This window comes from Halichoerus grypus, chromosome 2 (genome assembly GCF_964656455.1).
Source record: "Halichoerus grypus chromosome 2, mHalGry1.hap1.1, whole genome shotgun sequence".
Taxonomy (NCBI): domain Eukaryota; kingdom Metazoa; phylum Chordata; class Mammalia; order Carnivora; family Phocidae; genus Halichoerus; species Halichoerus grypus.
The window spans coordinates 160,728,448-160,753,736 of NC_135713.1; the positions used below are offsets into that span (position 1 = coordinate 160,728,448).

Sequence of the window (25,289 nt, forward strand, 5' to 3'; positions counted from 1 at the left end):
GGGACAGGGAGAAGCAGGCTTCCCACCAAGCAGGGAGCCCGATGTGGGGCTCGATCCTAGGACCCTGGGATCATGACCCAAGTCGAAGGCAGATGCTCAACGACTGAGCCACCCAGGCGCCCCAACGCTCACTTTTCTGATACGGAAAAGGCATTTCAAAATCACTTCCTAAAATAAGAGCCCATAGAGTGAATTCACATCCCACTGTTGACCTCTCAGCAGCTGCCCCCAGGGCCTTGGCAGGTGGCACACAGCACCTTTGGGAGTCGTTTGCCATCGTAAACCATCCAGGGACAGTGTGGTCCACACAACCAGTGTGGCAGCCGCTCACCACAGGGGACTGTTGAACACTTGAAATTTGGGATGTACTGTAAGTGTAAAATATGCACTGGGTTTTGAAGACTTGTATGGAAACAAGAATGTAAATTATCTCATTAATGCTGTTTAAGTGGCCAATAAAAAAATGTTAAATTACATGGAGGGTCCACATTATGGTTTATTAGGCAGCATTATTTTTTCTTTGTTTTTTTTTAAACATTTATTTTTTAATTTTTTTTCAAGATTTTATTTACTTATTTGAGAGAGAGAGAGAGGGCCGAGCGGAGGGGCAGAGGGAAAAGCAGATTCCCTGCTGAGCAGGGAGCCCAACCTGGAACTTGATCCCAGGGCCCTGAGATCATGACCTGAGCCGAAGGCAGACGCTTAACTGATGGAGCCACCCAGGTGCCCCCCAGCATTATTCTTTCTGTGCTCGAAGCGAAGTCACAGAAGCAGGCTCCGTTGCCACTGTCAAGGCCGTGGGGGTCACTGGCAGAGCGACGAGGGATCGGGCCGGGGCTGTGTCCCCGGCCACACAGGTGCTGGCAGGCCTAGCGGGAGTGTGTCCCGCCCCGTGCTGCCCCCTCACTTACGCTCTGGCTTCTCGGAGCATCTCAGCCAGCGAGCCTGCCGTTGCTCACCCCATTGTGGGTCCCATGTGAGAACCTTCCTCAGCAGAGGGAAACTAGGTTGCCTTCCGTTGAGCCGGCTAAGGCAGATGGGGCAGGACAGGTGTCTCCGGGGGTTTCCAGTCTAATTCAGCGGTTTCTAGAGCAATTAAAGCAATTTCTTTTCCTCTTTGTTTGCCTTTGTTCTAGGTACATCAGCTATCCTCGTACTGAAACAAACATCTTCCCCAAAGACTTGAACCTCACCGTGCTGGTGGAGCAGCAGACCCTGGATCCACGCTGGGGGGCCTTCGCCCAGAGCATTCTAGAGCGGGGTGGCCCCACTCCACGCAACGGGAACAAGTCTGACCAAGCTCACCCTCCCATCCACCCCACCAAATACACCGACAGCTTGCAGGTCGGTTTCCCTAACCCCGCCTCCTGGAACCCAGGGGGAAGCGGGGGGTCAGTAGCACTTGATTGTACTCTGCGGGCTCTTACTTTAGGAACTAAGTGATTTTGAAATAGCCCTTACATTTTAGCAAAGAGATGTCAGTGTCAAAATCCTCTTGCTTCACCATCCTGCTTGGCTTCCACGAGCCCCCTCCCGCCCCCCAGGTTGGGTCTACTCTGTGCAGCCCCACTTCCCGCTCTGTCAGACCCTCCACACCTGGCGGGGCAGTTCACCTTCCCTGTGCCTTTGCCCAGCCCCCATGGGGCCTCCCCAGACTGGACCGGGTTCCATTGCCGTCCTGAGGCGGTGACACCCTGACACTGGCCTCCTGTCGCGGTCCAGGGGCGGCAGGGCTTTGAGGCAGCCCTGAGAAAGCTCAGGCATCTCACCTGCTCCCGCCCTTGCTCAGCTGGGGGATGCACTCCGTGAGGCCAAGCTGGCTGGGCTTGTTTGCAGGCTTATTGCAAAGCTAAATCCGGTCTGGTCTTTGTTTCCTTCTTTTATTAATACATATGTTCTTCTCTGGTTTTAAATGTGATATGTGTTCGTTTTAGACAATTTAGGAAATTCAGAAGATTATAAGGAAGAAACATTTGCCGTTTCCTCATATGCTGAAATATTTTCAAGTACGACACTTAATGATCGCGTACATATACCATAATTTATTTTGCCAAATGTGTTTTTTAAGAACAAATTGCCCCCAACTTTCTGAGACGTGATGACAGTTAACGTTTGTGTCTGTATCTGTGTGGACCTCCCATTATTTCCTTGGGATCCGTTCTTAGAAGGAGAATTACTGGCCGTGAGTATGAGTGTCTTAGGGGCTTTTGACAGATCGAGGCTCACTAGACCCTTGATTACTTACCTGGTAGAAAATCACCGCAAACCCTGGGAGCCGGGGCTGCCGGCCACAGCTTTCCGTGTCTTGTACACAAGGGGTCTCTTGTTAGCTGTTACGCTTTTACCTCGTTTTCTCCTTCGGCTGGGTTTACGTCAGAAAACATCGGGCATGTTTGCCTGGCACTCCGTGCGGGTGCAGAACCTACGGGAGCCACGTGCCCTCTTCTGTGCAGAACTCGAGGCTGAAAGGTGGCCTAAACCAGGTCAGACTTCCGGTGAGGCTGCGGTCCTTGGGCGGTAGTATTCTGCAGGGAGTTGCAGACTCTTCTCTTGTCTTCCTAGGGAGATGAGCAGCGACTGTACGAGTTCATCGTGCGGCATTTCCTGGCTTGCTGCTCCCAGGATGCTCAGGGACAGGAGACCACCGTGGAGATCGACATTGCGCAGGAACGCTTCGTGGCCCACGGCCTCATGATTTTGGCCCGAAACTATCTGGACGTGTACCCGTATGACCACTGGAGTGACAAGGTAATAAAGCGCAGGCCCAGTCAGAGGTCAGAGTTCACGTTCTCCGTGAGCCTCAGGGAGAGGGGAAGACAGTCGTGTTCCCGACCCTCATGCCGTCCAATGGAACAGGGCCAAGCACTTCAAAATGGCAGTTGTCTTTTGCCTCAGTGCCGCATGGAGTGATCGGACCGATGCTTCTGCTCCTCCCTGTAGACCCTCCCTGTCTACGAGAGAGGCGCCTGCTTCCAGCCCAGCACTGTGGAGATGGTGGACGGGGAGACCAGCCCACCCCAGCTGCTCACCGAAGCCGACCTCATCGCCCTCATGGAAAAGCACGGCATTGGTCAGTAGCCTGTCGTCGTGGTAACCAGCAGCTCTTGTATGTCTTCTGGTCTTCGTGACAGCTCTGCCGTGGGTGTCCTCTTCTTGATCCCCTTTATAGCTGAAGGGAGGCATAGAGAAGTTCAGAACATGCCTGAGGCCACGAGGTGTGCAAGTTTTTTTGTTTTTTTGGTTTGTTTTTTTAAGATTTATTTTATGTATTTTAGAGAGAGTGTGGGGGGCAGGGGGCAGAGGGAGAGAATCCCAAGCAGATTCCACTCAGCATGGAGCCCCACACGGGGCTCTATGCTGTGACCCAGAGATCACGACCTGAGCCAAAATCAAGAGTCGGACACTCAACCCACTGAGCCACCCAGGTGCTCCGTTGTGCGAGTTATTAAAACCTTGGTCTGAATAAGTCCACACTTAGGCTCTTAACCTCTGCTCCACCCCAGCCGGATCAGGACATGGATGTGTCCCAGAACTCGGCGGGGGGGGGGGGGGGTGGCTCTGGACTGGGAGCACCCTGGCCAGGTCCTGGCCATGGACTCAGGATTTTTGGCCCACACAGGGGTTTGTTTTTATTTAGAATAAGGTACCAACATTCAAAAGTTGAGAGATTCCACATAAACGTCTGTGTCTTCGTCTTGCGAAGTGTCGGGAGGTCTGGCAGCCCAAGCCTTCCCTCCCAGGTGGAAGCAGTTGGTTGAACTGGGAAGGCAGCTGCCTCTTCTCACTTGGCTTCGCTCACCAGTCGTTCCGTGCCAGGCCCCGGCGGCATCTGGGTTGGTCACCCTGCAGGTAGCCACAGCTGGCCGTGCTCGGAGTTTTCGTTACAGCGTTTCCCCTAATTGTTTAGGAACCGAAATGAGGTTAAACAAGAAATTAGGCCAGAATTGGTTTTCCCAGTAGGTTCCGTGGCCCCGGGTTGACAGGCAGGTCTGCTGCCCCCTCATCTGTTTCATCACGACTCTGAGGATCGTCTCTGGCAAACCCAGTTCAGGAGGGCAGCGGCGTGATGGAGAGAGAAGTGGCAGGAAGGAGAAGTAGAGCTCCCTGGGTGTGTTCCGGCAGCAGGCTGTTCCCCGTGGGGCACAGACGGCCACCTCACTACCCAGTGGCTTTTGTAGTTCTGTGACTTCGGAAGAAGGGCCCCTCTTGGAGTCCACTGGCCGTTGTCATGCTATCCAGAAAGCCTGTCGGCTTAAGTCAAATTAGAGTTCGTGTACCGCTCAGGATGTACTCATTACAAATGTGACGCTCAGGAGAGCCAGACCTCGGTCTTGGCCCTGGGGACACAGTGAGGAATAAAGCCTAGGCATCCCGTGCCCGTTGAGGGCTCATCTAGCAGGAGAAACAAATCAAAGCAACACATGAACACAGCCTGTTGGTTCTGCAGAGATCGGGCAGGGACCGTAAAACCTTACAGTAAGAGTTTCCGGGGAGGGCGCCTGGGTGGCTCAGTTGGTTAAGCGACTGCCTTCGGCTCAGGTCATGATCCTGGAGTCCCGGGATCGAGTCCCGCATCGGGCTCCCTGCTCAGCAAGGAGCCTGCTTCTCCCTCTGACCCTCCCCCCTCTCATGTGCTCTCTCTCTCTCATTCTCTCTCTCAAATAAATAAATAAAATCTTAAAAAAAAAAAGAGTTTCCGGGGAGTGAAGCAAGCCCGGCATAGGCAGAGCGTGAGGGAGCACGAAGGGCCCGGAGAGCACGTGGCCCTGTGGCGGGGAGCAGACGGGGTGGTCACGGAAGGTGAGGCTGGAAAGATGATTGGAGCCCAACTGCAGGGCCTGGCACGCTGGCCTGAGGGGCTTGGGTGTGGGCCTGTGGCTCGCAGAGAGCCATTTAAGATTTCTGAGGAAAGGAGCAAAGAGAGCTGCATTTCTTAAAAACGTTAGCGGCGTTGTTGAGACATAATTCACATACTGATTTAAGATACTCAGTGTAGTCACAAAATCAGGCAAGTATCACCTTACTTAATTCTAGAACGTTTTCATCGCCTCCGAAAGCAATGCCATACCCCTTAGCAGTCTCACCCCATTCCCCCTCCCCTCCATCCCTCCAGCCCTGGGCAACCACTCATCTTTCTGACTCAGTAGATTTGCATGTTTTACACAGTTTGTATACGTAGAATGATAAAGCGAGTGGCCTTTTGTAACTGGCTTCTTTCACTTCGCGAGTTCTCACGGCTCGTCCACGTTGTAGCGCGAATCAGTACTTGCTTCCTTTCCGTTCCCTGTACTGTTCCACTGTGTGCAGAGACCACAGTTTATCCATTCATCCGTTGGTGGAATTCAGGGCATTTCTGATTTGGGGCAATTGTGAATAATGTCGCAGCGCACATTTGTGCATAGGTTTGTGTGTGGATGGGTTTGCGGTTCCCCTGTGTAGATACCTAGGAGTAGAATTGCCGGGTCTGATGGTCGCTCTTGTGTTTACCTTCTGAGGAACCTCCGGACCGACCTCCACGGCGGCTGCCCCATTTCGCGTCCCACCAGCCACGTGTGAGGGTTCAGGTTTCTCCGAGTTCTCGCCAACATTTGTTCTCTGTGCTTTTCGGTGATGCTTCACACCAAGTGGGTGTGAAGTGTGGTGTTTCTTTGTGCTTTTGAGTTGCATCTCCTTGATGACAGAGCTCCATTTGCAAAGATCCCTTTGGCCACAGCATAAGAAATGGGTTGGGTGGAGGACGCGACCAGAAAGGTGGAGACTGAGCACATTGTCCTGATGCCGAGGACGTGATGTGGGTTCCAGCCGTGGCTTTGCCACGTGGAGCGGAGGAGAAAGACTTAGAGGTGTCTCAGAGCTGGCGTGGGCCTGATGCAAGTGGAGGTGTCTTACCGAGAATGAGGAGTCCAGGCGGAGGAAGGTGCCTGTGGGACAGCGGGGAGGGGGGTGTCTGCATCGCGCTGAGTAACGGAAGTGGCTTTCAGGGACCGATGCCACCCACGCGGAGCACATCGAGACAATCAAAGCCCGGATGTACGTCGGGCTCACGGCAGACAAGCGGTTCCTCCCAGGGCATCTGGGCATGGGGCTCGTGGAAGGTAAGCAGGAGGAGTTCGAGGTGGGTGGTTGCAGAGCCGGGCGGCTGAAGCCCCCGGGGGTGCCGCGTGGGGCCCCGCGGAGCACTGCTCTTCTCCCTGCAGGTTATGACTCCATGGGCTATGAGATGTCCAAGCCTGACCTTCGGGCCGAGCTGGAAGCTGACCTGAAGCTGATCTGTGAAGGCAAGAAGGACAAGTGGGTGGTTCTAAGGCAGCAAGTCCAGAAATACAAGGAGGTTTTCATTGAAGCGGTGGCCAAAGCTAAGAAGTGAGTCCAGACCCTACTTGCCTGCGTGTGAGGTCATTTAGCTCTGCCTCCTGGGCCGTGCCCTTGCCCTGAGCAGTGAGAGCGGGGGAAGATTCAGCAGAAGGCGGGGGGTGCGCCTCCTTGCTCCTCGTAACGTGTGCCCGCGGGTGCTTCAACGTCCCCCAGGCCAGTTCGCCTTCTGCAGGGCTGTCGTGCTTGGGTGTCCACATGCAGCTCCTCCCCCTTCGGGTTTTCCTCCCGAGTTCTGTTCCTTCTGTAGAGCTTTGTCAGCCCAGAAACAGTAAGCAGAAAAATCTGGGCCAGTTATTTCAGGCTGTTGGCTTTAGAGATGCCATTCTCTGGATTTTAATTTTGTCTCAAGTTAACAGGCACACAATCCCGAGCCGTAAATTCAGTGCTGCTGTCTGACACATTTGTTCTATGGAGTATTTGGAGGTGGTCACGTAGCAAGCAGTATGTGGGCATGCTGTTGGGAAAATACACCTTTTCTGCCCATGCCAACTAGGGAAAGAAATGGATGAGCCGGGGCGCCTGGCTGGCTTTAGTCGGTAGAGCATGTGACTAGATCTCGGGATTGAGTTCAAGCCCGGTGTTGGGTGTAGAGATTACTTAAATTTATTTTTAGAGAGAGAGAGTGCGCTCGAGCACGCATGCAAGTTGGGGGAGGGACAGAAGGAGAGAGAGAATTTCAAGCAGATTCCGTGCTGAGCGCAGAACCTGACACGGGGCTCAATCCCACAGCCCTGAGATCATGACCTGAGCCGAAATCAAGAGTCAGACGCTCAACCGACTGAGCCACCCAGGTGTCCCCAAAAATAAAATCTTTAAAAAAAAAAGGCCAGGGTGGGGAACGGATGAGCTAGTTTAAATGTAAACCCAGACAGGCATTTCTGGAGTGCGTGCAGGGACCCTGTGCAGTTTGATGTGAGGCCAGTGACAAGGCAGAAGTACCTGCCTATAGCTGGATCCCTCCTGGGAGCTGCTGGGAGCCAGAGAGGAGCCAGGGCTGCTTGGCCAACCTCTGTTCTCTGCATCAGGCCTGTGGTGAGCAGCCCCCTGCGCCCTGGTCACATTCACCTGGTGTGCACATAAGAATATTGTAGGGGGTGCGCCTGGGTGGCTCGGTCAGTTGGGCGGCTGCCTTCGGCTCGGGTCATGATCCCGGGGTCCTGGGATCGAGTCCCGCATCGGGCTCCTTGCTCAGCAGGGAGCCTGCTTCTCCCCTGCCTGCCATTCCCCCTGCTTGTGCTTGCTCTCTGTCTCTCTCTTACTCTCTCTGTGTCAAATAAATTAAATTAAATTAAATTAAATTAAATTAAATTAAATTAAAATATTGTAGGGGTACCTGGGTGGCTCAGTCAGTTAAGCATCTGCCTTCACCTCGGGTCATAATCCCAGGACCCTGAGATCATGACCTGAGCCGAAGGCAAACACTTAACCGACTGAGCCACCCAGGCGTCCCAATAAATAAAATCTTTAAAAAAAAAAAACAAAGAATATTGTGAATGTTTTGCTCTTTCTTCAGATTGGATGAGGCGTTAGCCCAGTACTTTGGGGAAGGGGCAGAGGTGGCCCAGCAAGAAGCCATCTACCCGAGCATGCCAGAGCCCATCATGAAGTGTCCACAGTGCAACAAGGACATGGTCCTCAAGACCAAGAAGAATGGCGGGTCAGTGCCCTACTTGCGCCGTACATCTGCTTGCCCAGCACTTGCTGGGTTGGCTGGACACTCTCTGAAAGGCCTTGTCATTTCATTTCTGTGTCATTATTTAAAGGCGGTCCTACCGTTGCCGGCCCGTGGACTAGGTATTGGAGATAGAAGGGTAGCTGACAGGGACCTGGCCTTGGAGACGTGAAGTGCTCTGGGATTCAGAGGAGGTGGGGGATGATGGCGCCGCCGTGTCCCTTGTGGATAGGACATCGCCCACCCACCGTGTGGATGATGGTGGGGAAGCAGGAGCTGAGGAACCAGCTGGGTCTGAGTTCGGATCCCACTTCTGCCACATACACAAGTTTTGTGCCCCAAAGCAGGTTACGTTAGCTACTGAGGCCCAATTTTCTTTTCCATAAGTCTAGGTCAGTGGTATCTACCGTGGGAAGGGTGAGGATTTGGTGAAATGTCTCCAAAATCCAGCCCTGGGGGTCAGGAAAAGCAGAATTTGATCCCAGGTCCTTCATTCCTCCGACCCCCTTGGGCTCCCTGACTACTGACCCAGCACTGGCCCGGGCACAGAGAAGGCCAGCCTGGCTCTCAGAAACCAGAGGTTAATGGGCCTGACCTGGGACTCAGGATGCCCACAAACACAGAAGGCAGAGCCAGGGTGGGCTTAGCCCAGTGCAGGATACTCGTAAACGCTCCAAGTGCTTGGGTCAGCCGGGGAGGTCTGGAGATCGTCCTGTGGGATTTACCGCTCCGAGGGGTATCTGACAGTTTCCATTTCTGAGTTTGTAGGTTTGCTATTTGAATAATTGGGCTTTGAGGTTTTGTTGGTTGGCTTTCCCCTGACCCAGTCATACCCAGGCATGCTCAGAGGACGTCATACCCAGGCATGCTCAGAGGACTTTGTGAATTGTGTTCCCATTGGCTTTTCTGGCTCTAAAGTGTCGTGACCGGAAGCGCAAAGAACTGTTGGCCGACGACGCAGTGCAGGTGTGAGGAGTAAAGACTTCCATCAGACAGCTAGGGTTCTATTCCCAGCGCCCCCGCTTACTGCACGTGCATCCTTGGGCAGGTTTCCAGACCGCCCCCCGCCTGTTTGCCCCACTGTGAACTGAGGGTGCTGCTGGTGCCCATCGGGGTTGTCACGTGGAGAAGTCAGGGAGCATCTGATAGCACACGACCTGGAGCCTGAGCAGAGCCCTCGGGACTGGGCCTTGCCGTGGCCCAGGAGTTGGTCAGTGGGTTGGTGGTTTCTAAGTAGAAAGCAGAGTCAGCAATAGCAGTTTCTTTTTCTTAGGGAGATGAGAAATAAATGCAGGCCAGTTTTTCTCAGTCATTCAGTACCAGCGACTGCGTATCCATTTATGTGTTCTCCAGAAAAGTGAATGTCTCCTTTTAATCAGCTGGAGAAAATCTTTGCCAGATGGGCGACAGCCCAGGAATGTGTATTTCCTGCAGTCTGGTGGCTTCTGCCCAACCCTGCTCCCTGTGCTCCCTCTCCAGGTTCTACCTCAGCTGCACGGGCTTCCCAGAGTGCCGATCGGCCCTGTGGTTCCCGGACTCTGTGCTGGAGGCCAGCAGGGACGAGAGTGTGTGTCCAGTGTGTCAGCCGCACCCTGTTTACAGGTGAGCTGGGCCCCTGCGAGGCTGGGGTGTGCTCGCTGCGCTCAGCAGCAGCTGGCTTGGTGGTCCTGAATCGGCTTGTGTCCCACCCTTGCCTTTGTGGTGTGGAAGCCATGGGCCTGGGGGCAGGTCCCGGGGCAGCTCGGGAGGAGCCCTCCCTGCACCTGAAGAACCACGAGGGCACCCTTTCCCTGCCTGTTCCAGCTAGATTGCTAGATTGCTGCCCAGCTGAGTGTGGGGAAGTGAATATTCCGGTGTCAGATAGTGTTTCCAAGCTCCTCCCAAAAGCCCAGAGCCCTTGGGTAGAACTGGTCCTCAAACCTTTTGGTCAGAGGACCCCTACACTCTTAAAAATCATTGAGGAAGGCACCCAGAGAGCTTTCATTGTGGGTTAAGTTTATCAATACTACCAATATTCTGAATTGAAGTGGAGATGTTTTAAAAATGTACTTGTTAATGTTACAATAGGTACACTGCATACTAAGATAAATAGCATATTTTTACATATTTCTAAAGCAAAAAGGTAAGAAGAAAATGCCTATTTGCAAAGCGGAAAACGGAGAAAGAAAATGCATTGTTTTCCATTTTTGTGAGTCTAACGTCTGGCTCGATAGAGTTGGACTCTGGTGTCTGCTCCCAGTCAGTCCGCTGGGCTGGTTGTGTGGGCTCTAGCCTCCGGCAAACTCATGCATATGGCATGGGAGGACGAGAGCACAACAGACGTAACGTCCTAGCCTTGTTACGCAATAGTTCTGACCTCACCAGCAGCGTCCAGGGGCCCAAGAACCACTGGTTATAGGCAGTGAACCTTTCCGAGGTTTCTGTGTTTTTTGTTTTTTAAGGTTTTACTTACTTATTTGAGAGAGAGTGAGAGCATGAGCAGAGGGGAGGGGCAGAGGGAGAGGGAGAAGCAGGCTCCCCACTGAGCAGGGAGCCCGATGCGGGACTCGATCCCAGGGCCCTGGGATCATGACCTGAGCCGAAGGCAGACCCTTAACCAACTGAGCCACCCAAGCGCCGTGTGGCTTCTGTGTTTGGGAGATTAACCAGGGTTTCAAATTTCTTCTGTCTCCCACTCTGAGCTCTCATGACACCCAGAGGGGCTTGTGGCTGGCAGGTGCGGGGGTGCCGAGGGGAGGCCCGGGGTGGGCGCAGCCCTCTGCGGACAAGGAGGAGACGCTTGCAGCTGGTAGTAAGGCTTTCTCGCATCTCCTGGCCTCGCTAGGTTGAAGTTAAAGTTTAAACGCGGCAGCCTTCCCCCGACCATGCCCCTGGAGTTTGTCGGCTGCATCGGCGGATGTGACGAGACGCTGCGGGAGATCTTGGACCTGAGGTTCTCACGGGGCCCCCCCAGAGCTCCCCAGCCAGCCAGCCAGCCCTCTAACTACCTGCAGGCTAGCCAGTCCCTGAATAGAATGGCCAGCGCCCCCCGGATGCTGCCCCCACCCGCCGCTGCCGCCGAGGGCAGCAACTCGGTGACCTGCAACTGCGGCCAGGAGGCCGTGCTGCTCACCGTGCGGAAGGAGGGCCCCAACCAGGGCCGCCAGTTCTATAAGTGCCACAGCGGCGGCTGCAGCTTCTTTCTGTGGGCCGACAGCAGCCCCTCGGAAGCCGGGGGGCCGCCCTCCTCCACGTTGAGACCCACCGGTGGCTTGCTGGGCCGCCCGCCCGCCACAGGGGACCGCCGGGGCGGGTCCGGCCAACCCGGGGACGAGGACGGTGGCGGGGGCATGTCCTGCCTGTGCAGCCAGCCCGCCGTCACCCGCACTGTGCAGAAGGACGGGCCCAACAAGGGCCGCCAGTTCCACACGTGCGCCAAGCCCAGAGAGCAGCAGTGCGGCTTCTTCCAGTGGGTGGACGAGAACGTGGCCCCAGGTGAGGCGGGGCGCCCGGGCCCGGGCTCGGGTTTGCGTGGTGGTCTCCACCTCGGAGACCCGGGGCGGCAGAGGGAGGGACGAGGGCAGCGGTGGGGCTGGAGGTTCCAGAGGAAAGGCCGGTGCAGCTCTCGGAGCAGCCCGCCGCGTGCCCGGCGGTGTGCCAAGTACTCCGGCTGTCTTCACGTCTGTCGGCTCGGCCCTGTGAGGCCGCGGAGGCCCAGGATAAATGAGCTGCCCCTGCTCGGGGTCACACGGCCACGCGGCCTGAGGTCGGCCTGACCCCACAGCCCTGGGCTCCTCTAGCCTCTGTAGGCTCGCGAGGTCCTCGTCATCGGCCGCCTTCCTTCAAATGCGGAGCCTGGCCCCGGGGATGTCTAGGAACCCGCTCAGGCTTACACGGCTTGGGCCCGGTGCCCCGAAACTGGGTGTGGTGAGAATTGCCCCCCAGACATTGGAGCCAGGTGGATAATGCCCCCAGAGGCCCCTGGAAACGGCCCCCACCCACCCCAGTGCACAGCAGAAGCTTTGCTCATGTGTGAGCATGGCCGAAAGGCCTGGTGGGAGCTCTGTTGTCAGGCACAGCCGGGCCCCGAGCCTGCCTGTGGAACCTTGAGCAGAGGGCTTGGCCTCACAGCCTCATGGTTTCCTCAGTAAGATGGGCGCTTGCCCGCCTTCCTTGGGGTTCCTGTCTTGTAAAAGAGTTTGGTAGTCTCAGGCTATGATTCTGACACACGGGGTTGCCAGCTCGCACGTACAGGAAGAACCCAGAAGGCTCGGTAAGGCGCCGGGCTGGCTACCGGTGGCGGAGGGGAGCCGGAGACAGCCAGTGCAGCGACAGGCTCACGTTGGAAGTGTGTGAGGAACGGTGGTTCAGGCGTGCAAGGCTCCCTTGTCGCCCTGTTGGAAGGAAGCGCTGTCTGACCTCCAGGCCAGCTGATCAGTTGTCCTGGGCGCCAGGGCAGTCAGAATTAAGAGGCCTGTTTGAGGCCTGGAAGAATCCAGAACTCAGTTAACTTGCATGGGAGGTGGGGAGCAGGTGGTTGGTCACGGGCCTGCCGGGTTTCACTGCTTCTCCAGCAGCCTCAGGCCCGTTGGCTGGACCTCTGCTTCTGGAAAGAGGACATGCATGAAGTGACAACAGTGCCCTTTTCATCAGGATAGTGATTGTGGGCCAAGGCCTTCAAGGGCTCCGGGTTCTTTAGGGAGTGGCGTTGGGGCCACTGAAGATGACAGGAGGGAAGGGAGCCTGGCCTGGGGGTGGACGCGGCCGTGCAAGGCTGGGGACACCCTGCACCAAACACTCGGACCTGGACTTCTGCCTCTTCGGTGTGTCTGTTCCGAATTCAGCCTTCCCCTAATTCTTCCCACAGGGACTTTCGGAGCCCTGACCTGGCCAAGAGGCAGAGGAAGAACCCAGGGGCCAGAGGCCAGAAGCAAAAGAGCCCGGGCCAGTTCCACAGACACGGGGTCCACGCCCAAGAAACCCCGGAAATGCAGCCTTTGCCACCAGCCTGGACACACCCGTCCCTTCTGTCCCCAGAACAGATGAGGCAGGGGAGTGGAGGGAGGGCTGCTTCCTCAGACCTGCCCCTTTCCTCTCGGGAATAAGCTGTTTTCACTAGGACCTTCCCTGCCCTGGAGGCCTTGAGGAAAGCGGTGGCTTCTGGAGCCTGGCCTAGCTGTGCTTGGGAGTCAGGATCCAGACCGCTTTCTGGAGAAGTCCATCTCGGGTGGACAGTAACCCCCGGCCTGGGGCTTCTCACTGCTGGTGCTGTGGAGCATTTAGCAGTGGGGTGGGCGCATCCTGCGCTGTGGCCTCCGGGGCTTGCTTTCCTTCTGGAAAGTCCCCTCGAGGGACCGACACTCCTGGTCCAGGCTCCGGGCAGCCTGGACAGGGCTCCGCTCGCCGACGTTCTGAGAAAGGAGGGTGTAATGCAAGAACGTGGCTCTTGTTCTAAAATTGTGTCTATCGAAGAAGCTTCGTTTGTCTTTATCGAGACGCCGCTGCAGCCGGGACACCCCACGGCTCGTGTGCCTTAATAAAGAATCCTGTCCCTCTGCTCTGGTGGGTGTGGTGCACTGGTGACCGGTGGCAGAAGCGGCGGGCTCGGACCCCAGCCAGGGCTCGAGGGACCTCTTGCCGACCCCTGGCCGTCTTGGCCTCTCCTCCCAGCCCCACGAACAGCTTGCCCCGCAGAGCAGGGCGGAGAGACCATATGAGATGCAGAATGCTTCCACTCTGCAGGGGTGGCCTCGTCCCTTGTGTGTCTTTACAAAACCCTGTGAATGATACGTAACCATGTGGCTTTATTTTGCTGGTTAGGAGATAAGCAGGAATGGGTGTGAGTTGCCAGGAGTTGCGTTGCTGGCTGGTGAAGAAATGAACAGTCCTCACTCTTGGACTCCTGGCTCCGTACCCTCCAGTTACACCAGTTGCTCTTGGAGCATCTGAACAGTGGGGTGGGTCACGGCCCTGCCTTTGTGTTTTCGTCCCCAGCCCCCCAGCCCTTGGCAGCCACCAGTCTGCTTTCTGTCTTGGTGGCTTTACCTCTTTGGAACAGTCCCTGTAAATGGAATCACAGAGCCTGTGACCTGCCGTCTGGCTTCTCTGCCTTCGCGTATCGTCTGCAAGGCTCACCCATGAGCGCACGTCAGCATGTGATTCGTCTGTGTGACTGAGCGATACTCCATCCCGTGGATGAACCACATCATGTCCATCCGGTCAGCTGATGGGCATTTGCGTTGTTCCCACATTTTGGCTGTTGGGAACGGTGCTCATAGAAACTCACGTACAAGATTTGAACACCTGTCTTCAATTTTGGGGGGTACATACCTGGGACCAGGTCTGCCGGCTCTTATGGGAATTCTGGGTGACCTGTTTTCCCCAGCAGCTGCCCTGTTTCTCGTTCCCACCGGCAACACACGAGGGCTCTCCACCTCTTCGCCAATGTGTATTTTCCTTTATTTATTTTTATTATGGCCATCCTAAGGAGTGTGAAGTGTTCTCTCATTGTGGTTCTGACTCGCATCTTCCTAATGACCATGGATGCCGAGCATCTTTTCACATGCCTATGGGCCACTTGCGTATCTTTGGAGAAATGTCTGTTCAAGTCTTTAGCCCATTTTTCAAGTGGGTTTTGTTGCTGAACTATAGGAGTTCCTTAGAGATTCCGGATTTTAGACGGATTTGTGGATTTTAATCTTTCCACAGGTAACTCCCGTGTGTGCCAAGACCAAAAGCTACTTGGGTGGATTGTACCAAGGTCAGACCTGGCTCGGGTCCTGCGCCTTAACCGCTGAGCCTGAGCAGCCCCATTTGTAGCAGGCTCTGGGCGGAAGGTTGCGGCCAGGCCGGATGGCAGTGAGAACTTCCCGAGCAGAACCCGTGAGGGAGTTTTCCAGGTGTCTCGATGGCCCGCTCAGGCTAGCAGAGTTCAGGTGATGAGAAATTGAACTTTCCCCACCTAACTGTGACTGGAAAGGTGTGACCCCTGAAATGACCCCCGTCTGCAGCTTGTGCGGTGCAGGACCAAGGTGAAAACGACCCCAACTTACTGAGCACTAGACCAGGTGGGTCATCCACGTTTCTCATCCAGCCTCCCCGCAGGGCAGCGCCTGCGACCCGTCTGCTAGTGGAGACTGAGGCTCAGACAGGGAAATGCTTTCCCCTATAAGCAGCCAAGCTGGAATTGGAGTCTGCCGCCACGCCTACACCTCAAAGCTCTGGGAGAATCCACGCCGAGGTGAGGGACCGATCGAACACGCTCGAGAGTCTGGCCTTCCCACCAGCCTGAAGGCCCGGCCCCATAAACTAAGTTGTCTCGGGAAATCGGCAGCCGTGCAGAAAGGGCCCAAAACAGCCTTCCCGGAACCATTCCTGTTGGTCTCTGGAATACACCCTGGGCCTCGTCCACTGCAGCCTTACAAGCTTCCGTGAATCGAGTGCCTCCAAATTGTAATGGTGCTGGGTTGTTTTTATTGTAATATCTTTATTTTTCTGATTACAAAAGTGTACTTCTGAAAAATGCCAATGTGTAAGCCATTGGTGATGGACCAGGTTGAGGGCCCTCGTCGTAGGGAGAACAGGACAGAGGTAGAGCAGTGGCCTCGGACGGCAGGCTGCTGGGTGAGGCTTCCAGCCCCCGCCCCGGCCCCTGGGCCCCGCGCCCTCCTGGGCCCCGCCAGCCACATAAGTTGCCATCTGAAGGGGAAGGGCCGTTTGCTACCGAAACTCAGGAAGTCCTTTTCTCGTCCGCCTCGGACACCAGCTCAGAGGCACCTGTTCTCGTGGTAGATTCTGGCCCCCGAGGCAACCAGGTGGCTCCAGGCCACTCCAGGCAGGTGTGGCGAGCCGGAGACAGCAGGCACAGCTCCCGGGAGTGTGCCTCGATTTCCACTGTCCGCTCCAAATCGTAAAGTCTGCGGAAAGGGGGTCAGGAGCCCACAGCCGTGGGGCAGTGGGGCCGGGATGGGGGTGGATGCGTGCCCCCCTGGGCTCCTGCCTCCCAGACGCACCTGTTCGCCCCTTCCTGCCCACCCGGGGCTCTGGGCTGGTTTTCTGGCCTGCTAACGGAAGTCCTTCCAGAATGCAGTTTGGCAGGCTCCTCAGGGTCGGAACACTGAATACTTTCCACTCCCAGGAATGTCCTATGCCACAGTGTGCATGCGCAGAGACTTTCTTCAGGGTGTGTTGGCTTAAGTACAGTTTTCCCCCTGCTTATCTTTGGGGGATACGTCCCAAGACCCCCCAGTGGTTGCCTAAACCACAGATAGTACCAAACCCTACATACACTGTTTTACTATGTCTTTTCCTATACCTACATATGAATGAGTTTCATTTCTAAATTAGGCGCAGTAAGAAACTCACAATAACTAATAATAGAACCGTAACGATATATTGTAATAAAATGTATGTAAATGTAGTCTCTCCCTGTCAAAACTACCTTATTGTACCCACCCTTCTTGTGGGGACGTGAGGTGGTTCAGTGCCTATGGGATGACATCAGGAGAATGACGTGGGCGTTGTGACCCAGCGTGAGGCTGCTGTGGGCACGAAACATTGGGAGGATCATCTGCTTCTGGTCTGCAGTTGGCCACGCAGAACTGAAACCGCAGATAAGGGGGACTGCCGTCATAGCAAAGATTGGGACAACCGGGCAGGCCAGCTCTAGGGAATGAACGGTACCCCCACTTGAGAGATTATCCTACAGCTAAGTGTTCCTGAAGAGAAGGGCCTACAAGTGGGTTTACAGAAAGGAAGCGTCTTATATATGGTAAGATTAATTCTAGAGTTATGTTAGAAGTGATAGCGGTGGCATATTTTATATTAGTAAGTTTCTATTTGCCATGGGGGGGGGGTGTCTTTTATCTGCACCGGCGATCCCTTTGTTCTGAGCAGGGGACATCTCTGCCATACCACAGTCATCTGAACTCCTGGCTTTGGGTCACTTGGCAAAGCTAAACCGAGGACATGGATGGCCTGCTTCTGCCACTGCGGCCAGAGTCCGAATATGAAGACATTTAGACCGCGGGCTGAGACCACAAGTGACTTGGAACTGTCCTTGCATGAAAGGGGCGAATGAAACTGATGAGCAGCTACTCTGGGCGCCGAATGGGCCAGCCCAGCACACAAGGCCCCGAAAAGCCTCTAGCGAAATAATGATTTGTTTCCGATTCTCTGGCTAGAAACTGAAGTCCCAGACGTTAACCTTGGGTAGATGATGTAACCAGGAGCGCCTGCTTTCTCTCCCTTTTAATTCATCCTGATGTTGTCTTACCGAAATGGTGGTGTGAGAACTTCGGAGCCACCTGAAGCACGCGGCCTCCACGGAGGGGACCGCGTGTTGGGGTTTGGTCATCTAAGAAGAGGGGCTCTGGACCCAGCTGGCTTCCAGACGGCTGCCCCCCGGCCGTGCCCAGCCAGCCCTTCAGCAGGGGTCCCGAGGAGCCCGGCCTCGGTCAGACGCAGGCCTGGCACCGGGCGCCCCTTGCCGTGCTCGGGCCTCGTGACGCTGGTCATGGGGGAGGCAGCAGGGACCCACAGTGGGGCTCGGGGGTGGCTTCCTTTGTGCCAGGCGCTGAGCTCACACTGCACGCCGGCATTTATCCCACTCAGCTGCCTGAGAGCTTGCTATTACACAGTCCCCCATTTTCCCGACAAGAATACCGAGGCCCCGCCTAGTCTGCCTCCAGGCTGTTCCCTTGCCCACACTTGGCCGCCACAGCCACCACGACAGGTGCTCAAAGCTCCCCGTGCACCAGTCCCCTGCCCTTTGACCCTCACCACAGCCTCTCTGTGGAGCCACCCAGCTGTCTGAATGCCCCTGAGGCAGAGCCCTCATGACCTCCCGGGGCAGCCCTGGGCCTGCATCCAGAGGCGCACAGACGCAGCTCATCGGTCCCAGGTGCTGGCCCTCAGACGAGGGAGGACATTGATCCTGCTCCTTGTCCCGGACTCACTGCTCAAAGGCGTGGGGGGTGCCTCAGGAAATAGGACAGGATGGGAAGGAGAAAAGCAGGATGGGAACAGCGGCTGTAATCAGACACATGGCCCAGGGCCCTCTCCAGGCCCCGCTTGTCATCTGTGGTGACAGAGGAAGTGAGCCCCAGCCCTGGCTCCTGTGGGGACCCTGACATGCTCTCACTTCCCTGTCTGGGGCGGCAGGGGGAGGGGGGCTGTCCCCCACTTGTGGAGCCACCAGGAGGCAAGGGGGGTAGAGACCTCACAGTTCTCTGAACACTGATGTGCTGGCCGAGGGGCTCGGGGTCAGCCCTACCCACCACAAAAGCACGGGGTGGCTTGAGAGTTTAGACCTCAGGGGGGAAAAGTCCCTCACTCGTCGGTTCCCGTCACTAAAGTGAAACATCACACCGGGAACCTTGTAATATTCTCTCCACATGATCTACTTTTCCAATTAAACCCTAACTCCTCCAAGCTGATCCCAAGACCCATGGCCAAGCTTCCAGAACTGCGTGTAAGAGCCCAGCCCAAATCACACAGACGTCTGGAGTTTTCCCTTTTGTTCTCACTCACATTCTTTGAGGCATAGCTTTGCTTCAGCAAGAAGGATACCAAAGCCAGGAGGGATGCCTGGGAGGTGAGGCAGAACCCCCTCCCCACCGGTGCCAGGCTTCAGTGAGAACTCAGGCAGCAGCAGGGCGTTCACAGTGGCTCTGTGGAGGCCAGGCCTGCTCCGCCGGCCTTGGGGCGGGGGGGGGGGGTGACGGCCTCTGCTCTCCGGCCGGGCCCACCAGCAGCTAGTGGGGCGTCCTTGGCTCCAGGCAAGGCGGGCAGCGCAGGGGACTCTGCATCCCGAAAACGGCCCAGGTGGAGAGAAAGGGGCCTTCCCCCGAGGTCCAAGGTGGGCAGCACGTCACACTGAACTCCTCCGGGCTCGAGGCGAGAGCTTGACAAGCCAACTAGACACGCAGGTGACATGGGGGGATGCAGCCTTCAAGTCCGCCCCGGAGCTGCAATCTCGGGAGGGGATCGGGAGGTAGCAGGTGACTCCGGCCCCTGGGGGACGAAACACACACACAGTATTTACCACCCAGCACCAGAAGCCTCGAGATGCCTGGAGCTGGCACCCGAGGAAAGTGCTAACTCACCCTCTCGACGGAAGAACGGAGCTGCCTTTATCCCCTGCCTAGGACAGCAGCAGCCGTGTCCTGTCAGCGCGGTCAGTGCAGGTGACGATGTCCCGAGCCCAGGGTCTGGGGGGCGGCCGGGGCACGTGTGCGTGGCCGGCGCTCCGGGCTGTCCCCACAGGCAGCCCGGCCGCGCTCTCCGGGCCTGGGGGGAGGGGGGCTCCCGTGATAGCTGCCCACGTACATGCTAGCCCCGTGGGCTTACAGAGCGCAGCCCCCTCTTTCCTTCTGGCTAAAGCAAGAGAAAAAGTGCTCTCCAAAGGCCGGGGCGGTGGGGGGGCGCTCCCCGCTCCCCCGCATGAGAGCCGCGCCGGCCGCCCCACCCCCACCCCACCCCGCTAGAGCAGCGACTCGGGGGCCCGCAGGCCGCTGTACAGCGCGAAGCCCAGCGCGTCGATCTCCTCCTCTCGCAGGCCGCCGAAGAGGTTCACGGCGGGGTTGAAGTGGCGCGGCAGGCTCGCCCGCTCCAGGCCGTGGACGAGCGCCTCCAGGGCCTGCAGGAAGCGCTGCCCCAGGGCCGCCTCGGCCCAGTCGGCCTCGGCCTCCCCCAGGCGCAGCACCACCTGGCTCAGGTGGCACTGGTCCAGCCGCGCCAGGGCCGGGTGGCCGCGGCACACCCCGCACAGCAGCCGCAGCAGCCGCCGCCGGACCCCGGCGTCGCGCGCATCCAGGGCCCGCAGCCGGGCGGCCTCCGCGGGGTACCAGTCCTGCAGCCACAGGCTCCCGGCCAGGCCCTCCAGGGGCCAGGCCAGGAGGACGGGATCTTCGGCGGCGGCGCCCGTGACGGCCAGCAGCACGGCCACCGAGAGCTCCAGGCGCTCGTGCTGCACCTCGAGCAGCGGCTCCTCCGAGGCCACGCTGGGCCGGATCAGGCACCCGAGGAGGCCGCCGATGGCCGGCCAGTTGACGGAGGAGACCAGGGCCTTGCGGAGCAGCTCCAGCGGGACGCGCGGAGACAGGTAGCCGCCCACCAGGAAGCGGTCCCAGGGGCTGCTCCCGCGGGGACGGAACTCCAGCTGAGTCCTGCGCACGGCCCAGCAGCGAGGGTCCCTGGCCACAGTGTCCAGCCCGGGCACCAGGTCCCACAGGCTCCCCTCGAGCGCCAGGGGAACGAGCAGGCGCACGCGGTCGGCCGCCCCCCCCTGCAGCCCGTCGTAGAGCGGCCCGCTGGGCACCAGCGCCCCGAAGGGCAGTTCCGGGAACTTGTTCCGCAAGTAGGCCTGCAGCTCGAGGGCGATGTCAGTGGCCAGCTGCTTGGCCAGAGCCACCTGGGCCGCCGGGATGGTCACGTGGTCCCGCTCGAACGCCAGCAGCTTCTCCTGGAACGTCAGGCACAGCGGTGCCGGGGAGCTATGCGGCGGCGACATCTGAGGACCGGTGTCTGTGGGCCCCTCTGCAGAACGAACGGGTCAGGGACCGTGTCAGAAGACCCCCCCTGTCAGGAGCCAAGAGAACTCCACCCAAGCTGCGCGACATCCTGGGCCTCGTTTCTTCTCAGCCGTACAAGGACCACCTGAGAGAGCGCTTAGCGCGAGTTCACATATAGTGAGCACGCGACGACAAACCTCGTTGCCCCAGATGCCCGGTGTCCTCAAACAGCCTCGTGTACAGTGGGAAGGCAGGTTCTGGGCCCCAGTTTCCCCATCTGGGGCCCCTCACCGCCATAACACTGCTGCCACGCTCTGGGACCCCCCTCCAAGTCCATGTCTCGGAGGCAGGAGCCTTGGCACGACCCAGGAGGTTAGCAGGGCGGAGACACAGGCCCCTGCTGAACATGCCGGGAGGCCGCCGTCTTGGAGGAGCAGGGACTGGCCTAGGGTCACACGGTCAGTCAATGTAGAGCCTGGGTTCCAGCTCCCAAATGGGACCAGCAGAGGGGGACCCACCCAGGTCGGAGGGGAAGGGGTGCCACTCACCTGGGGCAGCTGGCGAGGGGCCGGGGAGTGACAGGGGCTGGCTGAGCGCAGCAGGTGGGCTCCGGGGCTGTTGACGTGGCGTGGCCTTGAGGAGGCTCAGTTCCTTCCAGCTCTCCTCCAGGCATGTGCTGTCCCCCTTGGTGTCATCTTCATCTCGAGGGCTGGTGGCCCTGTCAATGAGCTGTAGGCAGAGCGACAAGGATCAGAGCATCTGAGGCCTGGGCGGCCATGCCAAAGCTGGAGGCAACGCCAAGCAGGTTGCTGGGGTAGAGAAGCAGGTACCCACCTTGGGCAGTACTCCCCCCCCCCCCCCCCCACCCGCAGGCCCAGCCCTGCTGTCCTCCTCTGGGAGCCCCAGGTGTAAGCGGCTCAGCCTGGCCTTACCCGCTTCACAGCCAGGGTAGCAATCCCCAGCACGGCGGCGCCGCCCACGCCCAGCACCAGGCGGGCATTGGCCAGGAGGAAGTCCACGGTGCCGCCCAGCACCTCATCACGCTGCTTCCCCCGCTTCTGGGAGAACTCCGCCATGGTCCGTCTGCCTGTAAGAGAGCCCATGGAGGGGGGCGCCTGGGTGGCTCAGTCGTTAAGCAACTGCCTTCGGCTCGGGCCATGATCCCAGGGTCCTGGGATCGAGCCCCGCATCGGGCTCCCTGCTCTGCGGAAGCCTGCTTCTCCCTCAACCATTCCCCCTGCTTGTGTACCCTCTCTGTCTCTCTCTGCCAAATAAATAAAATAAAATCTTAAAAAAAAAAAAAAAAGAGCCCAGGGGTAGAGACAGCTCTGTGGGGGCGGCCAGGCTGCCCAGTGGGGCAGACCCCATCAGGCTGGGGCTGCCACGAGTGGAGCCTGTGAGGGGCGTTCCTGGGAATTTCTCAGGAGAAGGGGTTTCTTGGGAGGAGATGGGAGCTGCCCAAGCCCCCTCCCCCAAACCTGCAAACAGCTCACCCACGCCCTAGACAGGGGAGCTGCTGTAGAAAAGCCCTGAGACTGCGGCAGGTCAGAAAAGGAGGCCCATCTTCTCCATCCCACCCTCAAGGGCCCCGGACATCCCCTAAGACTGTGAGTCTTATCATCGCTACCCCCATTTTAGGGACCCAGACCCATGAGTGCAAAGCGTCCTGACTCTGGCCCACTCCCAGAGTCCGATCAGTCTCCTGGGGCCTGCAGCCTGCTCCCTGAGGCTGCTTCATCCTGCTTCCTAACCAGGGCTGGGCATGGGCAGGAGGAAACCAAGGCCTAAAGAAGACACAGCCTGCCCTGGAGGGCCCCTCAGGCCTTTGAGAGGACTTCAGTGAAGCTCAGGGGGCCACAATTCCCCCCCAGATCTCAACAGGGTAGCCCCCCAGAGGAAAAGCAATCGAGTCAAAGGACAGGATGAGCGAGGTGGCCCAGGCCTCCCAGGGAGGCAAACGTCAGTCAAGGTTGAAGGCCTGGCTGTGGGGGCAGCAAGCAAGGTAACTCTAAAGACCCCAAAAGGGGTGCGTGGCTGGCTCAGTCGGTGGAGCCTGCGACTCTTGATCTCGGGGTTGTGAGTTCCACCCCACATTCAGTGTAGAGATTATTTAAAAATGAATAAATAATAAAGGACCCTCCCCCCCCTCCCCAAACAGAGAACTGGCCCAGTGCCTCTGGACAGGGGCCTCTCTGGGCCCCTCAGGTTTGGGACAATGGCAGGGGCAGTGGGGATAGGGGAGCAGCTGTCCTCAGAGACTGGAAGCCCAAGCAACAGAGAAGGGAAGGTGAGGGCCCGAAGCTGTTTGTTCACCTGTAAAATGGCACAGCCGTGGAGAAGGGTTTACAAGTGGGGAGCCCAGAACTGTAAGGCTGGGTACGGCCGGGCGCTTGGAGAGGCAGAGATCTTTCCCAGGCCCAGGCCACCAAGCTCCAGGTTCCGGTTCTGCCCTCAGGCCCTGAAAGCGCGCGCATGCGTGCGTGCGTGCGTGCGTGCGTGCGTGTGTGTCTGTGTGTGTGTCCCAGATGCAAACTCAGGGAACCTGTCAGATACCAGGCAGAACTGTCTGTCTGCGGATGCCTGAGCAGATGACCTGAACAGATGACCATGGGCTCAGACTAGCTCAGGCACCAAGGACTTGTGCCCTCTCTGCTCTGCTGTGGGTGCCCAGGGCTCAGTTGCCAGGTGACAAGATGCCTAGGGCAGTTGAAGCCTGAATCACCGCGGGAGTCAGCCCCAACCCCCGCCCCCAATTTGCCCAGACTAAGAATAGGACAAGAGGGCTCTGGGGACTGGGTTGGTCGAAGGCTAGGGGGAGGGGGGGTGACCCACCAAGGCCCCGCAGCCACTTTTAGTTTCCTCAGCGCTGATCAATACTGCCAGCCATCTCCGGCGGGACCAAGAATCCACTTGCAAACTGTAAAGCACTTTAAATTACCTCCTACCTAAACTGGACTCAGCCCAACCCCTGGCGGGGTCGCGCAGGCCCCAAACCGAAGCCTTCCAACTCGGGGAAGGGCGAGAGGGCGCGGGTGGTTAAAAATAACCCGACTCAGCGTCCTGAGGTGCCTCCCGTCCTTCCCCTCCTCCGCCACACCTGCTGCCCGCGGCCGGGGCTGAGCGGGCCGCGCAGCAACCCCTGGTGGGCCTGTGAGGGCCCGGTTCACGGGGAGGGCACCCAGGCCCCGAGAAATGCAGTGATGGGCCCAAGACGTGAAGCGGCAGGCTAGACACTCGAACTCCAGCCTGGGGCCCAAAGCCCTTCCCTCCTTCCCGGGCCTTGACCGCGGGCCCCGGCGGAGACCACGCCCCCGACCTGCGTCCGACGCACGCTCCACGCCCGGGCCTGGGTGACCAGGGCCGCCCAGCCCCTCTCCGGCTGTACGTGCGTCGCGGCTTCAGCACAGCGACCAGAGGACACGGCAGGTGTGCTTGGGCCCCCGAGCCCAGACCCGCCTGGGAATGGAACTCGGAGGACCCGGGAACCGAACACCGAGGCCCCGGGGGTGCCCGCTGACCTCCGACGCACGCAGACAAGCTCCAATCGGAGCGCCCGAGGCCCCTCCCACGTTCCAAAATACTGAGCGGCTCAGCCAATGATGAGCAGGCCACGCCCCCTCGTCGACAACCCGGTCCTTCGGGGGCGGGACTCTCGGACGCACTCCAGATTTAAAGGCGCAGGGCTGCATTCCGGAAGGTGTGGGGGCGGTGACCGGGTTCAGAAGAAGCGGGTCCCCCCTAGGGCCCGTTGTGAAGGCGTGTGTGCTTGCGTGTGAGGCAGCGGTGTAGAGAAAACTGTCTGGGCTTACGTTGTTTCCGGGACCTGGCAAGCAGGTGGTACCTGGCCCGAAGGCCCGCTTGCCTGACCCTTTAGGTCACCCTGAGTGTGCCGTGGGGGCTTCGTTATTTTATCTGTTGGCCCGCGGGGCACACAGCGTGACTCAGGAGGCCACCCCTGCCACCTGCTCCGTGTGACCGTGTGCGGGCCACTGCACCATTCTGGCCTCAGTTTTCTCTCCTATGAAATGGGTATCACAAGGCCCCCTCCTCCCCTACGAAGGATGATTGTGCATATAACCTGTGGCTCACTCGGCATTTATTTATTGGGGACCTACTATGTGCCGGCTGGTGGGGGAGCAAGGAAATAAAGAGAGACAAGGATGGATGTTGACTTTAAGCGGGAATAATAACGTGCCACTTATTGAGCGCCTGCTGTATGCTGCGACTTACACCTGCGTTTGTTTCTGGCGACAACCTTAGGAAACATTGCACAAATGAGGAAACTGAGGCCAGGAGCAGACCTGGGGTTTGCCCAGAGCCCCAGGACCCAAAGACCCAGGCATCCTGCTACCATTCATTGGTCGCCATGCAGGGCCCAGTGAGGGGATAGAGACTCCCGGGTCCGTGCGCCCCCAGGCCTGGGTCCATAATCTCTCCAGAGGTCACGGCCAGCCGCTGCAGCAGCCCAGGGGACAGTGCTTGGACCTGCAGGGTCTGTGATACACCCCCCCCCCCATAGGTCGCTGGAACTTAGCCTACGAAGGCTTCGGAAGCACAGAGGGAGCCCGGACTTTTCGAGGCCCCTCCGGTCAGCGAACAGATGGGGAAACTGAGGCCCAGGGAGTCCCAAAGCGCCCGGCGGGCCCGGCGCTTCCCGGCGGCGCGCGGGTGGGCGGGCTGGCTAGGGGCGCGGCCGGGGCTCCGCCCGCCCGCCGGCCCGGGCGGGGGCGGGTTAAAGGGGCGGGGCCGGC

The 25,289-nt window shown here is 58.2% G+C and overlaps 2 protein-coding genes across 10 annotated transcripts in view; one reads left to right on the forward strand and one right to left on the reverse strand.

Moving 5' to 3' along the window:
• TOP3A (DNA topoisomerase III alpha) overlaps positions 1-16,445 on the forward strand; it is a 29,781-nt gene extending 13,336 nt beyond the window's left edge. The window contains exons 11-19 of the mRNA XM_036073513.2: positions 1,137-1,344; positions 2,563-2,748; positions 2,941-3,070; positions 5,982-6,095; positions 6,198-6,363; positions 7,889-8,032; positions 9,527-9,649; positions 10,872-11,521; positions 12,894-16,445. Of these exons, the coding sequence (XP_035929406.2) occupies positions 1,137-1,344; positions 2,563-2,748; positions 2,941-3,070; positions 5,982-6,095; positions 6,198-6,363; positions 7,889-8,032; positions 9,527-9,649; positions 10,872-11,521; positions 12,894-13,072 (1,900 nt within the window). The 3' untranslated portion in view covers positions 13,073-16,445. The remainder of the gene's footprint in view (positions 1-1,136; positions 1,345-2,562; positions 2,749-2,940; positions 3,071-5,981; positions 6,096-6,197; positions 6,364-7,888; positions 8,033-9,526; positions 9,650-10,871; positions 11,522-12,893) is intronic.
• A 2,083-nt stretch (positions 16,446-18,528) lies between these two features.
• On the reverse strand, positions 18,529-24,088 carry MIEF2 (mitochondrial elongation factor 2). Of its 9 annotated transcripts, none has more exons than XM_078068004.1 (6): positions 23,855-23,983; positions 23,371-23,455; positions 21,471-21,621; positions 21,087-21,267; positions 19,132-20,563; positions 18,529-19,039 (listed from the first exon to the last, which is right to left on the reverse strand). In XM_078068004.1, the coding sequence occupies exons 3-5, from the start codon at positions 21,612-21,614 to the stop codon at positions 19,509-19,511; spliced, it is 1,380 nt and encodes a 459-aa protein (XP_077924130.1). In that variant the 5' UTR covers positions 21,615-21,621; positions 23,371-23,455; positions 23,855-23,983; the 3' UTR covers positions 18,529-19,039; positions 19,132-19,508. The 9 variants fall into 9 exon arrangements, with proteins under 9 accessions (XP_077924130.1, XP_035929412.2, XP_077924127.1 ...); XM_036073519.2 differs by having other exon boundaries at positions 21,471-21,625; XM_078068001.1 differs by having other exon boundaries at positions 22,852-23,455.
• Between the last annotated feature and the right edge of the window lie 1,201 nt (positions 24,089-25,289).

Coding starts and splice junctions, on each gene's coding strand:
- MIEF2 (XM_078068002.1), bottom strand. CDS start 23,147: ATGGTCATCTGTTCAGGTCATCTGCTCAGGCATCCGCAGACAGACAGT. Junction 21,622..22,851: donor ACGGCTGTGCCATTTTACAG/GTGAACAAACAG, acceptor TCTTACAGGCAG/ACGGACCATGGCGGAGTTCT. Junction 21,268..21,470: donor CTACCCTGGCTGTGAAGCGG/GTAAGGCCAGGC, acceptor CTCTGCCTACAG/CTCATTGACAGGGCCACCAG.